This window comes from Podarcis erhardii (genome assembly GCF_964252035.2).
Source record: "Podarcis erhardii genome assembly, chromosome: 2".
Taxonomy (NCBI): Eukaryota; Metazoa; Chordata; class Lepidosauria; order Squamata; family Lacertidae; genus Podarcis; species Podarcis erhardii.
Genome location: NC_138498.1, coordinates 122,196,368 through 122,212,610, shown reverse-complemented (window position 1 = coordinate 122,212,610; position 16,243 = coordinate 122,196,368). Strand labels below are relative to the sequence as shown.

The 16,243-nt window shown below is 41.3% G+C and overlaps 1 protein-coding gene across 1 annotated transcript; it reads right to left on the bottom strand.

Moving 5' to 3' along the window:
• Positions 1-359: 359 nt before the first annotated feature.
• Positions 360-12,008, bottom strand: LOC309336334 (vomeronasal type-2 receptor 26-like; the record flags this gene model as incomplete). The annotated part of the gene is made up of 6 exons (XM_081851953.1): positions 360-1,270; positions 3,197-3,323; positions 4,631-4,858; positions 6,688-7,431; positions 8,731-8,970; positions 11,946-12,008. The coding sequence occupies 6 exons, from the start codon at positions 12,006-12,008 to the stop codon at positions 360-362; spliced, it is 2,313 nt and encodes a 770-aa protein (XP_081708079.1).
• Positions 12,009-16,243: the final 4,235 nt, after the last annotated feature.

The following is a 16,243-nucleotide window of genomic DNA, read 5'->3' as shown; positions in this document are numbered from 1 at the left end:
GGCACAAGGAAGAAGGTGCATGTAAATTAGCATTGTGCCTTGCCCAATCCACAGAGGTCTGGAAAGGCAAAAGAAAAGGAAGGGGGACCACAATAATGAGTGTATTTTTCTACCTTCACCTAACAGAATGAACCACTTATGCAGAAATAAGTGTTCTCATGCAAAAGAGATAGGATCACACAAGAAAGTATAAAAATACTTATTCCAGTGGTTCCGCTCCCCTGTGTTTAAGATCTGCAGACTAGAGACAATCAGACACAAGACCCATTCTAGATTTTTTCTTTAATCCTCATAGAACATGTGGTTCCAAGAGAAAATCTGGTACAGAGAAACTTCAGTTGCGTCCCTAGTACTAAGAATCAAATGCTATCCTTAGTTTTGGTCATCAGGTGCTCCTTTGCATTCAGATCAGGCCTCAACACAATAATGTAGCACTTGGGAAGGAAAATGCAGCCCAGAAGCCCAGCACTGGAGGCCAAAATAGAGAAGACCTGCATGGCTACCATGTATTTCCCCTTGGTGCTCAGGTAGGTGGGCACAAAGGACACCCAAACACTGCAGAAGACCAGCATGCTGAAGGTGATCAGCTTGGCTTCATTGAAGGACCCAGGCAATTTCCTGGCCAGGAAAGCCACAGTGAAGCAGATGGCAGCCAGGAAGCCCATGTAGCCAAGGGAACCATAAAACATGGCAACAGATCCTTCATTGCATTGCAGGATGATCTGCCCAGGTTGGGAGCTCATGTCAAAGTCTGGGAATGGGGGTGACATTCCCAACCAGATGGTGCAGAGGAGAACTTGGACACTGGAACAGGAAATAACAATGGAGTTGGCCAAACTCTTCCCCAGCCATTTCCTCACCCTGTTCCCTGGCTTTGTGGCCAGGAAGGCCAGCACCACAGTGATGGTTTTGGCCAACACAGAAGAGACTGCAAGAGAGAAGATTATGCTGAAGGCCGTTTGTCTGAGAAAGCAGGTCGCTTTTCTTGGCCGAGCAATGAACAGGAAGGAGGACAAAAAGGAAAGCAGAAGGGAGATGAGGAGGATGAAGGAGAGGTCCCGGTTGTTGGCTTTGACTATGGGTGTATCCTTGTATTTAATGAAGATTCCTAACAGCATACCTGTAGTAAATGAAAAGAAAAGGGAAGAAGAAGCCAAAAGGATTCCCAAATATTCTTTATATGAAAGAAAGGTGATAATCTTTGGGATGCAGTGATCTTGGTCTTTGTTTGGATGTTGGTCTTCAGGACATCTGGTACACTTCTCTGCATCTGAAAGGAAAGGGAGAGGCTTCTGTAGTCCTAAAATAAAGCTAATAACCAGAACACTCTATTACATTCCATAAAATACATATTTCAGAGACGCAGTTTATATTCCAGAATAAGCTGAGTGGAACCAGGCCTATCTTTATACAAATTAGTCTGTCCTAATCATACGCAAAGCAAAGTGTTGTTACAACCACAGAAAGGGTGGATAATATGGTCAGCACCCATCAGACACTTTCCCTGCTTGGCCTTCTAGATGACCAATGACCTCTCAAGGCCATTTCTTTCACTTCAGTTTACATCATTAGTCACAGCAGGGGTTCCAAGCCTTTCTGTCCTCATGGTGCAAGAAATTGCAGAGGTCCAACAATTTGGGATGTGGAGCTAGGAGTGTGTGTGTGAAAGGTCATTCCCATTAATTGTCCTTCTCACTTTCCTCCTCCTTCACACTTGTGCTGTGTATAAACTGCATCTTTAGAGCACATTCAGAACACATTCTTCCCCTCAAAGAATTCTGGGCATTGTAGTTTGTTAAGAGTTCCTGGGAATTGTAACTCTGAGAGGGATAAACTACAGGGCCCAGAATTCTTGGGGGGAAAGAATGTGCTTCAAATGTGATGGCCACTCCATCCCCTTTCTGTTCTTTCCTTCCCTCCAAGTGTCCCTATTTTTCAGGGACAGTCTTGAATTTACAGAAACCATCCAGGTTTCTGATTTGATCCAGAATGTTCCGCTTTTCCTTAGGATGTCCCTATTTTGACTGGAGAAATGTTGGAAGGTATGGAGTTACGTGACCCCCAAACCAGGGAGATAAGTAACTATGCAAACTTTAGAAGGCAACCCTGTGTAGAAAAGTTTTTAAATGTTTAATGTTTAATTATGTTTTCATATACTGTATGTTGGAAGCTGCCCAGAGGGGCGGGGACAACCCAGTCATATAGGTGGGGTATAAATAATAATGGTGGTGATGATGATGGAATAAGACATCTTTATTTTCATCAGAGAAATGTTGGAGGGTTTGCAGAAGGTAGGGAGACCAAAGTAAGGTTTCCTGGAGACAAACGGATTTACAAATCAGTCCCCATACAAAATCCATTGAAGTTGAAAAGTGTCCCCGGATTCATTGAAAAAAATCTGGTAACCTTAGACTAAAAGGAGGTGGAGTCAGAGCCAACTAATTCTCCTATTGCCGTAGCCTTTGAATAACTTCTGTAGCTGTACTAAGCAAGAAATAAGGACATAAGAGAAATAATACTTTATTATAAAATGAATGGTTATGTTTATGCAATAAGTTAGTAAATATTAAGTGAAGTATGGAGATGATGGGAAGTTAGATGTACACTAAGAAGATTTATTGTCAGAGTGTATGAGTTTTTGTTGTTAACTTTGTTTCCCTTGTAACAAATGACATAAATGTATGGTCTTTTTTTGTTGTTTAAGTTTAATAAAGCATTATTATTATTATTATTATTATTATTATTATTATTATTATTATTATTATTAAACTCTCCTATTGTCTGTTCCACCATCCTTCTGAGGTGGCAACACAAAAAGACGATTAAGTGGGGGCTGACTGAGGACTGGCTGAACTTGCTCTACCATCTTCAAGCAATTCCTAGCCCAAGTGTACCTATGCACTGTGCCTGCATGTAGCTCCTGGTGTTTTGTGTTGATCCAACCCAAAGGCCATGACACAGCCAGTGGGAGGCTACTGTGCAGAATCCCACCTGAAATCAGGCTAAGGCCCACTGGTGCCACCTCCCGGCCTGCAGTTTGAGAAACCCTGCATTTTGGAACTTAACATCACAGTAGCCAAGAATGGTTTCACATTCCAAAAACGTGTTTAGGGTCTTCACAGAAAATCTCTGCTGAGCAAATCTTTGGCCTATCTTTGTTCCCCCAAGGAATGCCTTCTCCCCTTGTGTCACGCACCTTCCTGAGTGGAGATGGTCCCTTCTGCACACAGAGCACAAGCGTAGCAGCAAACCGGTTCTCCTTCTTGAATCACCTTGGCGTATCCAGGGCGACAGCTCTCTGAACACCTGGAGCGAGGCACGGTCTAAGCATTAAGACAAGACGCATCCAGAAAAAAGTATTAGGGGTCTTGAAGTGAATCATGGGCTTTGAAGACAATCTAACTGAGTCCCCACCCATCCACACTTCCTAGATAAGTTCTGTCCCATGGAAGAGGGAACAAGATTGTTTTCTCCTGCTCTGGAGGGTAGGTCTCAACATTATAGGAAGAGCTACAAGAAAGGTGATTCCGACTACACATACGGAAGAGCTGTTTGACAGCGGAATGGTCTCCCTCAGGAGGTTGTGGACTCTCCTTCCTTGAGCGTTTTAAAGCAAAGGTTGGGTGGCCATCTGCCATGGATGCTTTAGCTGAGATTCTTGCATTCTTGGACTAGGTGACCCATGGAGTCCTTCCAACTCTACAGTTCTATGAGTCTATGATTCTTTTGATGTGGTTGTAAATGATTTTGCTCCAAAATGGCAAATCAGAGGACAAAGGGGACAATAGAAGTTTGAAGAATACACATTGTTAAGACGAGGAAACGTGGAAGATTTTATTTACTTATTTATTAAATTTGTATACCGCCCATCATCCGTATATTTATTGGCAGGACATGAGCCGGGAAATTTATAAGGATGACTTCTGCAAGTCGGATGCCAGAATGCCAATGAGATAATGCAAATTTGCATTAAAGCTGTGGAATAAGAATTTGCGGGTGGGTGGATTAATATGATATACATTTCATATTGTTAATGCACTTTCCAGCTCCAAGATGGCTTATAAAGGCATTTTGTAAGGTGTGTGTGTGTGTGTGTGTGTGTGTGTGTGTGTGTATTTTGCCTTCCTTCCTTTGCACACTTCCCAGGGGCTACTCCCAGACTTTGGAATGCTCTTCCTAGAGAAGCTAGACCAGCTCCCTCCTTCTTGTCCTTCCCTTTGCAGGTGAAGGCTGTTTAAATTTAACAAACTTTGGGGAATGGACTGCTTTATCTAACAGCACTATGCTGCTTTTACTATCTGTATTTCGGTAGATTTGCTTATATACGGTTTGATTCTATCATAGATTCTACTACAGAAAGCTAAAAACAAAATCAGATAACAGGTTTAAAAGTTATAAAACTATTATCTTTAATATGTTTTTTTTTTTGTCGTCTAGTCATTTAGTCATGTCCGACTCTTCGTGACCCCATGGACCAGAGCAAACCAGGCACTCCTGTCTTTTTAGCTTTCCATATTTGAACTGCATGGTTTTAAATTCTGTAGGTTGTCTTGAGTCCTTTTTTCCAGACCAGGAAAAAAATGTCACTGGAGGGCAGGGGAGAAAGACGCATGGAGATAATTTCACCAACCTTCTTAAACTGTGAGGGCCACACAATGTCCTCTTGGTTAATCGTGAGCCTTAAATCTGAGGATGCCTGCCTCTCAAAACTCCCAACTTTCACTCTGTTTTGAGACCCATTGGGAAACAGCACCCAGTTCACAATATCATAGTCAGCTATCAGCTTCCCATTCTCATCTGTATATAGTCCACCCCTGGAAGTGTTAAACAACTGGACTTTTTTTAAGTGACGGTGAAACTGGAACGATAGAGAAAGCACCAGGATTAAGAAAACATGAAAGCCTATTGAATACCTCAGCCCTGCTCACATTAGCGCAGTGAGAAAATCATGTTGACTGATGACCTCTGAGCTCTATAGGTTTTTTACAACCCTGGACAGCATTGTTTTTTCCCTGACCGTGCAGCTCCCAAACCACACACACAGACCAATAGCTAATACACCCTCAGCAGTGCAATGGTAAAATGCCATCAACAGGTCCTTTGAGAGATTATTTTTCTGGAGGATTCTCAGAAAATATAGCCTCTACTGTGCTCTCAGGTCTTCAATGTTTTCTCCCCAGGTTAGGTCATCTCTCAATTCCATTCCCAGAAACTGAAACACCGAGACCAGTTCCACACACTTCCCCTCAATAATAAGTGGCTGAATATTCAATTTACAGTGGTGCCTCGCAAGACGAAATTAATCCGTTCCGTGATTCTCTTCGTCTAGCGGTTTTTTCGTCTTGCGAAGCAAGCCCATTGACAGCTTAGCGGATTAGCGCTATTAGCGGTCTAGCGGCTTTTAGCGATCAGCTGATAAGCGGCTTAGCGCTTAGGGAAAGGGCAGAAAAAAGCGAGAAAAAAACGCGGGAACTCGCAAGATTTTTTCGTCTTGCGAAGCAACCCCATAGAGAAATTCGTTTAGCGAAGCGCCTCCAAAAACGGAAAACCCTTTCGTCTAGCGGGTTTTTCGTCTTGCGAAGCGTTCGTCTTGCGGGGCACCACTGTACATTTCCTAAAGTCCATCTCTGTACAACTCTCTTCCAATGCAGGAATCTCAACTGGAGGATCAATGACCAAGGGTTATCCAATCTTTGCTTTAAAATTTCCAATGGAGGAAAGTCATTGGTCTTTCACAGACAAGGTGGATATGCAATTTTGAGTTTTCTCTCCCTGCTTCAGTGTACTGGAGATCAGTAGAGGGAGTGTCACTACACATATGAGCTCAGTGTGAAAGCAGAATCAATTCATCCTACTATTAGGGAAAGTGAGGTCAGCTAATTAAAGCAACAAGGGGCTCCTCATGAGGCCAAAGGAACATCGCCCGGCTATGAGTGTGAAGGCCGCTCCCTGCAAGGCCCTTTCCACCTGGCCTAGGGGGCAAGGTCCAGACTCACCAGCCCTACAAAAGAGGCTCCTCGTGAGACCAGAGGAACATCGCCCAGCTGAAAGTGTGAAGGCCGCTCCCTGCAAGGCCCTTTCCACCTGGCCTAGGGGGCAAGGTCCAGACTCACCAGCCCTACAAAAGAGGCTCCTCATGAGACTGGAGGAACATCGCCCAGATGAGAGTGTGAAGGCCACTTTCCACAAGGCCTTTTCCACCTGGCCTAGACACTGAAGATTCTCCTCATGAGACCAGAGGAACATCGCCCAGCTGAGAGTGTGAAGGCCGCTCTCCACAAGGCCTTTTCCACCGGGCCTAGGCACTGAAGACTCTTCTCATGAGGCCAGAGGAACATCACCCAGCTATTGTTTTATTGTTTTAATATGCTGTAAACTGCTTTGATATTTTTATTAAAAATATAAAGCGGTATAGAAATTTAAAAATTAAAAATAAAGTGAAAAACAGATTTGGGTCGCCATTTGACTCCAGCACCAAAGCATGCCCAATAGCTGACCTATGCCCATAGGCTTACCAATGGGCCTCAGAAATTGGGTGGGACGGGAAAATGAGTTTCATCATGACTATCAAATTCAATTGTGGGCACAGGATAATGGTTGCAGAGTTGGACAATGGATTGCAATTTGAAAAAGGAATACCTGCCATGGCTGCAGCCTTTGAAGTTCCAATCTCTCTCTTCCACCCACCATCAACGTCTGTGTGGATCTGGACAAATATGCCGAGTTCAAGGCAAATGCCACAGCTTGGACACTGTTGTAAATGATGTAGCTGTCTTGAGACAGGGCCCTTTCAATCTCCTCTTGGGGGAGAATCACCAGTTTCCTTTTCTCTGTACATGTTGTCCAACCGTCCATGGATGGACATAAACAATGAAATGATTGACTCCAAAACCGACTTGCTACAAAAGACAATGGCACATAGTATTCATATTTTGTCCTTTTTCTGGTTTTTATTGCAAAAGACAGAGAACCATGGGTGTACCTGAAGGAATCAATGTGATGAGACAAATTCGAGTTCATGTCCTGAAAAGCTGTTGTGACCCAGATTCTTTTCCCAGTTTGTGTCTTTTCAAGGAGCATTTGTACCCTGATGATTGACCCAAAATCATAGTGAGAGTCCCCAAAGAAAACAAATACATTGACTAGTGTCCACACGTCAGGTGGTTCACCCTGTAAAAAAATTTCATATAGCGCCTTTTGTGTTATTCTTTCTGTGAAGGCAACACAAATTCCACTGGTAACCATCAAAGGAGTCAAGGCATTTAAGAATCTTTCTCCATTATAATTGTCTGGAGCAAAGAGGCCAATCCATGTCCATCCAAAATGCAGGAGCAACTTGATAATCCCCATATACTGAGTTTCTTCCTTGGGGATCATCCGGTAGGCAAAAGGGAACTGTGTTTTATCATTAAGAGAAAAGCCAGAACTGATCTAGTGAGAAAAGAAAGAGAGAGGGGAGGAAAGGACATAAGAAGAAAGGACTATAAGCTTTTCCAATACTCAGCAACGGCAGCCAGAATCCTGTTGGCCCAAAAGTGGAAACAAGAGGAGATACCGACGATAGAAGAATGGAGATTAAAATTGATAGACTATGCCGAACTGGACAAATTAACTGGGAAAATTAGATTTACTAAAGACCAAAAGTTCATCGAGGACTGGGGAAAATTGGTGGATTATCTGAAAAACATTTGTGGTATAAACACAACGTTAGTGGGATTTCAAGAGGCACTGTAAAAATACAAATAAGTATTGTTCATAAAAAAAAAATGGGAATAAGGAGGAATAATGGCAATATGGAAAAAGGGAATGTGTACTAAAGGTATAAATACGAATGATGTCAGAGGCGCTGAAGGAAGTTCAAAACAGGTATAATATGTTGTATTCGATATAAAATGTATAACTGGATGAAAACTAATAAATTTATTTACAAAAAAAAAAAGAGAGGGGGGGAAACATAGAGACATAAAAAGGTTAAATATCTAGGGATATGGCTAACATCAAGAAATATAAATTTATACAAAAATAACTACGAAAAAAAATTGGCTTGAGGTAAAAAGAAATCTAGAAATATGGAGCAGAATGAATCTCATTGCTAGGGAAAATAGCAGCGATTAAAATGAATGTGCTGCCAAAAATGCTATTTCTTTTCCAGTCAGTTCCACTAAATGGTACCGCCACCTGCTTTGCAAAGACACTGCAGCCAATTTACAACATTATTCATTTTACTTTTGTTTAAGATACCAGAGAGGGACCCAAAACATTACAGAAGTGAACTCTACAAGAGAATTATAAAGTAATAAAACCCCAAGTTATAATATATGGCTGCCCCTAAAATTCATGCAGCTAGAGAGTAAGTGAAACAGTGAAATCTTTAAAATGCACAGGCAAGTAAATATCTGACGCTGAGGTGATAAGAATTGAGAACAGAGATACCACCTTAGCTTGGGCCTGGCGTGACTCTTCATTTTTATACAAGTTGTTCTCAACTATGAGTACCAGGTGACAGATCATCTCAACCCCAGTAACAAAGCAGGAAGGTGAATTAAAGCATTCATACAACAAGAAGGCAAGTATGCTAATGTCTGTTGTAAATCATTTTAGGGGAATCCTTCAAAAAAGGGTCATCATAGAGCTGGAAGGAAGCTCGTAAGTCATCTAATCTCATCCCCTCCCCCATGCAGAACACCCACTACTGATGCATTCCTAATTGGTGGCCATCCCATTCCCTACCTGTGGGATTTTGTAGATGCCCAACATGCTAGAAATCTGGGTGGAGATGTCTGATTCAGCCCCTTCAATAACAGTCAAGAGGTTCTTGCGTCTTCCACAGTTATAGTTTGGAATATTTTTCTCCCTACCGGAATGCATATCTAACATGGCATTGGAAACCAGTCGGCCATCATAGTAGGTGTCAAATAGGTTGTATCCCAGGGTGAAGTTGGGCAAGATCCTGGGATCCTGGTTGATCTCCTGAACAGCAAACAAGAAGGACAGGATGTGCCAGTAATTTGGAGTAGACTCACTACCATCAAAGAAACAGCATTTGTGAGTGACACACTACCATGCTCCTGTCTCTGACATGTTAAACTTTTAATGCACTTTTTATGCAGGCAGCATAAATATCACAGTAAGTTATCCCCAGATAATGATCTTCATGGTTGTATTGAGGGTGAGGAGGGTTCTAAAGTGAAGGTCCAGTTAGGAACAAAAATGGGGAAGGTTATAACTTGCTGTTGAAATGGAACACTCAGGATGAAACAGTTAAATCAGCTATGATTAAATGGGCACAGGACATAGGTCATAACATTTTGTTTGCTGACTGGGAAAAGTTGTGGACTACCGATATGAAATTTACAGCATGTAATGCCCTAAGAGAGAATATTATGAAAATGATTTATAGGTGGTACATGACCCCAGTCAAGCTTGCTAAAATTTATCACCTGCCGGACAATAAGTGTTAGAAATGTAAAGAAACTAGGGTACCTTTGGTGGACGTGCCCGAACATTAAGGCTTTCTGGGAGATGATATATAATGAACTGAAAAAGGTATTTAAATATACCTTCCTTAAGAAACCAGAGGCCTTTCTCTTGGGCATAGTCGGCCAATTGGTGTTAAAGAAAGATAGAACGTTTTTTTTGTATGCGACAACAGCAGCAAGAATACTCATCGCAAAGTACTGGAAGACACAAGATCTGCCCACCTTGGAAGAATGGCAGATGCAAGTAATAGACTATATGGAATTGGCAGAAATGACTGGCAGAGTCCGAGACCTGGGAGAAGAAGCGGTGGAAGAGGACTGGAAGAAGTTTAAGAACTATCTGCAGAAATACTGCAAAGTTTATGAATGCTAGAATGATGTTGGATATAAAAATAATATGGCATTAGTGATACAGTGTTAAAAAGTTTGCAAAAATGTAATAGAAAAAGGGTGAAAGATTAAGGTTATATTATGTCAAAAGTAAGCAATATGTCAAAGGGGTTTAAATATAAGGGGAAAGATCGGAGACATAATAGAGTGATTTTAATAATTAGAAATGAGTTTTGAAAGAGGGTAAGGATTTGCTGTATTTGATTGGACAAAGAGGAAAACAAAAAAGGGAGACGTGAGGAAGTTAAGAAAGAAAGTTTTGTAAACATGAATTTTTTAAAAATTGGAGTTTTCATTTTTCATTTTTTCTTTTTTCTTGATATATATCTGTGATTATTTTTGCTGTTTTGTATTTGTCTGATGTTTTTTCTTTTTCTGTAAAAATAAATAAATATTATTTTTTTTAAAAATGGGGAAGGTTATTGCTTTCAGGAATAAGCCCGCACCAGCCTTCAAAGAACCATATTAAATGCATAATAAATGCTAATTCAGCATTCGAAAAGTGATAAAAGGTAGCTGTAGCTTGTCTGCTTTAAAAAAGATTTGAGTGCTGAAAGCGAATGCTCAACCTTTACATTGGAAAGGAAAAGACTGCCATCTTTTGGCACCCACTTAGCTTGGTGTGAGCTCCATGAGCTAATTGGGACTTCTGAATATTGCAATATAAGTCAATAAATGTAAATTTTGCTTTGACTGGTGATATGCAGTCCAGCCCTTGAATGAAACAAGGATTTCAGTGGAGGAAACCATCAGGAAGCTTCAAGGACTTCATGTGCCCTTGCCTTGACTCATAGCTGTCTTTAACTTTTCCCTTTTAGGGGAAATGTTGACAGCTATGCCTTGACTCTGCCAGTGAAATTAGCTGATGGCCACAGTGTATTTGTGTGTGTGTGTGTGTGTGTGTGTGTGTGTGTGTGTGTTTGTGTGTGTTGGGGATGCAGTGGGGTTAGTGCTGGGAACTAAAGAAAATATCTCTGGAGTCAAATGGAGTTTCCAGGTTACACTGTACTCATGTAAGCATAGAATAGATTTTGCTTGGAGGTTTCGTAAATCAGCTTGCGCTGATGGTGGGTGTTGCCGGAAAGTTGTCAGTGGTAGTTTCCAGCTGGGAAATGTTATTTTAAATTGCCATCCTGCTTAGGCATAAAGGAAAGGCTTGCCTCTTGCTGCAGAAAGAGAGTTGCCTTGTTAGTCCCTGAGAGAACCATTCACGCCTTAGTCTCGAGGAGCAGTGTCAGACCAGGGAGATTCATTCTACCAGTACCTTTGAGGAGGTTTCTTCAGACTGGAAGTTACAAAACAGAGCACCCAAAAAAACCTCACATGCCTTCCAAAATACCGGCAGAAAATATTTTTATTTTATTTTTTATAAAATATTTATTAAAGCTTTACAAAAAAGCACATAAATACATACAACATAAAAAGAAAAAACAGACAAAGCAAAAATACACAGAAAATAAACAAAAAATACACAATAAAACAGCAAAAAAGATAATAGAAAAACATGAAAAAGAAAAAATCCAATTTTTAGCTTTATACTTGTTTAACTCTGGTTCTTGACTTCCTCACACCTCCCTTTTTTGTGTTCCCATTTACCCAATCAAATTCAGCAAATCCTTACCCTCTTTCAATTCTCATTGTTAATTATATAGCTTAGCATATTATATCTCCAATCTTTCTTCCCTTTTTAATTCATTTTTACATATTCCTTATAACTTTATCACTAATGCCATATTATTTTTAAGTCCGACATCCTCTTAGCATTCATAAATTTTGCAATATTTTTGTAGATAATCTTTAAATTTCTTCCAGTCCTCTTCCACCGACTCTTCTCCCAGGTCTCGGATTCTGCCAGTCATTTCTGCCCAGCAGAAAATATTTTTAAGGGTTGGGTTCAACTCAATAGTTGCACCAGCAGAAGCAAGTGCAAAGAGCCCCACTTGAACAATGGGGCTTCCCATCTACTCCCCACTGTGTGCAACCCTGCAACAATCAGCTTCGGGTGGGAGAACCCCCAGAAATGCCTGGGCTGGGAGGAATGGATGAAAGATAGCTCCGTCAGGAAAGCAGAAGTACTTGCACTAACTGATTGACCTCCTTAGCACTACTTTTAATTCCACCCAGTAACTTCACCCTCATGCCAACGAACACTGCTTGACCCCTCACTGTCCCTTCCCCTGTCTCCAAATTCTCAATTGCACAGTGAAATTGGTTCTTCTTGCTAAAGAACAGGTGTATTTTGAACACACATCCAGCAACACCTGGAACTTTTCTGCTAGGCAGTTATGCTGGGGATAGAAGGAGAAGCTGTGAGTTGTATTTGCTTTTAGACACTCCCCTCCCCCCCCAAAAAAAGACCCACATTAGCTACATACTGCTTCTTATCACACGATCTGAAAGCAGGAATGTTATTGGTTATTTCGGTCGAAATTCTGGAAAACCGAGTTGCTCCTTAACGTACTATCACCACACAAAACTGTGTGAATCTCCCTGGTTGCACGTCATGAACTGACCGGCTGTGCTCAAGATTCCGTTTTTGTGTTCACTAAACTCAGGTTAAACGTAAGGAGAGAGTTTGACCCAGGGAAACAGGGAAATGCAATCTGCTTTTGGCTGCACTGGAAGGTGGGCAGAGTCAAGAGTGAAGGTGGGGCAACAATAAACCCATCAGCACGTAGCTACTCACTCTTCAAGCCTGGTGGAGGGGTGCTGGGAGAAGTTGTATGGTTCAAAGGTAGCGCTTTTTGTAGATATGACGCCGCCAACAAGGTACTCTCCTGGCCTGTAATAATTCATTGGTTTATTCCGATGCTTGGGTGGATTCGAGAAGCATTTTGCCTTCTGCATCCCACAGGCTCCATGGGGCATTAGGAGCAGCAGGAACAGGAGCACAGATATCATTCTAGAGATGGCAGCGACAGTCTCTGGCGACAGCAATAGAGACTTTAGTTGCACAACTGGAGTCCAGGCTTGGGTGCAGCTTTCAAGGCAACAAAAACAAGCCAAGTCTCTGACCAGGTTCTCATCGGCACAAGTCTTATTCATCATTTCATTAACAGGAGGTATTTAAGCCACAGTTATTCTTTTTACGGAAAGGTTACATCATGCTTCCCTTCATTTTGATGTTTCAGTTATTGGTCTTCTGGGAAGTCCCTGGAGATTTGGTTGTGAGGAGAGAAATAGATTACTATTATTTTTCATAATTATAAAAGGGGAGGAAGTTTCACCTCTGAAACGTCTTGGATTCCTTGTGTGGCTCAAGGAACAGGTTCAGAGCTGGAAGAAAAACATGTTTGTGAGAACTCACTGATGAGGTTCTGTATCCTGTGAAGGACCAGTGAGGCTTCAGCTGCATTTGGCCAACATTGTATTGAAGAGAGGCTTCCATGAGACTATGGGTGAAAATGCTTGTAGTTTTGAGGATATATTTGAAAGATCACACATGAAATATGGGAGCACCATCCCCCCCCCCTTAATGTACTAAAACATTGATTTATGTGGTACTATTTCACTCTCCTATCAGTCAGCATAAGATTTTTTTCTTGTGTTACCAGTATGTTTACATATCCTCCAACATTTTTTCCAATGAAATTATTATTGCTATTGTTACTGAATAATAATAATAATGATGATGATGATGATGATGATATATTTATACCCCACCCATCTGGCTGGGCTTCCCGAGCCACTCTGGGCAGCTTCCAACAAAATATTAAAATAATGTAATGCATCAAACATTAAAAGCTTCCCTAAACAGGACTGCCTTCAGATGTCTTCTAAAAGTCTGGTAGTTGTTGTTCTGTTTGACATCTTCCTGGTGAGGACCATAGTAGATATAGGGCGTGGAGTAATTGAATATCAGCAGTTCTCTGATGCCTCTCTGCTACGGGGGAGTTTGACTTTGCCTTGGCAAATGCCAGAGTCCGGGTGCTAACACTTGACGGGAATCACTAGCATGAGTTTGACCAAACTGCGGGAGGCAGTGGAAGACAGGAGTGCCTGGCGTGCTTTGGTTCATGGGGTCACGAAGTGTCGGACATGACTAAACAACAAAACAACAACAACATCCCGTTTTATCACTACCCAAAGGAGTCTCAAAGCGGCTAACATTCTCCTTTCCCTTCCTCCCCCACAACAAACACTCTGTGAGGTGAATGAGGCTAAGAGATTTCAGAGAAGTGTGACTAGCCCAAGGTCACCCAGCAGCTGCATGTGGAGGAGCGGAGGCGCGAACCCGGTTCCCCAGATTACGAATCTACCGCTCTTAACCACTACACCACACTGGCCCTTTGCTTACCTGAGCCTCTGCAGGAAATATCCAGAGAAATATAAGAGAGTTTGTGTACTGGTCCAGTAAATGCTTCCGCTGCGCAACCAGCAACAGTTCTCTTTGCAGAGCATTAATTAAGTCCAGTGCAGAGATTCTTGTTGCAGTACAAGCTTCAGAGTCTCAGCAGCAAAGAAATAACGACACAGGGAAGCCTGTCTTTCCAAAGACAGGTTTATTGCAGAAAGATAACAGAAACACCTCCGGAGCTTTCAGACATTTTTGCTTCACGCCCCACAGGCAGAGAAAACAAACACTCTTTATATACTGAGCAACTTAACAACTTAACGAGCTTGACTACTTAAAGTCACATGACGTTGCTAACTTGCCAGCGTCTTAGGTTTCACACCCTAACACCCCCTCTCGCTGGCAATACAAAAACAAAATTACTTCAGACCCATTTCTTCACAAAAGTTTTCATGCCGCTGAAACCCAAGCGGTTTTGTAAAACCATCAGCTTGATTTTCATGACTGGGACAGTAATTTAATTTAACAATTCCCGCTTTTACCGTTTGACAAACATTTTGAAAGCGGATATCCAAATGTTTAGTACAACCTTTAAACTGCCCATTTTGTGCTAACTTAAGACACGGTTGATTATCACCCCATACAGTGATTGGAGTGATGGCCTTTTCATACATCTCTTGTGCCAAGCATTTGTAAAATTCTAGATCTCTACATAACTCAGATAAGGCACAGAACTCAGCTTCTGTTGACGACAAAGCAATCAGGTTCTGTTTCTTGGATCTCCACCCAATCAGAGAGTTACCAAATTTTATTACACAGCCAGACACTGATTTTCTATCCTTTAAATTTCCCCAATCACTATCTGCCCAACAAGTAATCTGTGCTTGTCCTTCAGAAGATAATTCAAGGCAAAAATCTTTGGTGTATTGTAAATATCTTAACACTCTTTGAATTCCTTTCCATGCATTTACACTAGGTTTTGAAGCTTCTCTGCTGAGTAAGTTAACAGCGTAAGCAATGTCTGGTCTACTCCATTGCGAAAGATGAAGTAAGCTTCCCAGTGCTGACTGAAAGATTTCAGCACGCTTGAATTCAGCACTATCCTTGAACTCATTGTCTTTTACAAAACCCATTTCCATTGGTGTTCTATTTTTTTTTTTTTTATAAATATTTATTAAGGTTTTTAAATATAAATGCACACATAATAAACGATCTTACTTCTATCACAACAATTTCATCACTTCCTTGGACTCCCTCACGTCTCCCGCTCCCATTTACATCGTTAAAAATTTTTTCCAAACAAATTATCAACTTGTTTACAATCTCATGTCCACTCATTCAAATATAATCTAGCACTTCTTCCAAAAAATTTTATATTTTCTTTAGTCTCACTTATCATCAAATTTAAATCTAGTTTAGTGGTGGCCAGTTTTTTATAATCTAGCATCCTTCTTAACATTCAACCAAATTACAATGTTTTTGTAGATACATCTTGAATTTCTCCCAGTCTTCCTCCATCTTCTCTTCTCCCAGATCACGGATTCTGCCGGTCATCTCGGCCAGTTGCATATAGTCCATCAGCTGCATCTGCCACTCTTCCAGTGTGGGTAGATCTTGAGTTTTCCAGTTTTTTGCGATGAGAATCCTTGCTGCCGTTGTTGCATACATAAAAAATGTTCGATCCTTCTTTAACACCTTCTGGCCGACCATACCCAGAAGGAAGGCCTCTGGTTTCTTTGTGAAGGTATACTTAAATACCTTTTTCAGCTCATTATATATCATTTCCCAGAAGACCTTCACCTTAGGGCATGTCCACCAGAGGTGAAAGAATGTTCCTTCATTTTCTTTACATTTCCAACATTTATTATCAGACGAATGGTATATTTTGGCAAGTTTAACTGGGGTCATGTACCATCTATATATCATTTTCATAACATTTTCCTTCAGAGCATTACATGCGGTGAAGTTCAGCCCAGTGGTCCACAACCTTTCCCAGTCCTCAAACATAATGTTATGCCCAATGTCCTGTGCCCATTTTATCATAGCCGATTTAACCATTTCGTCTTGTGTATTCCATTTT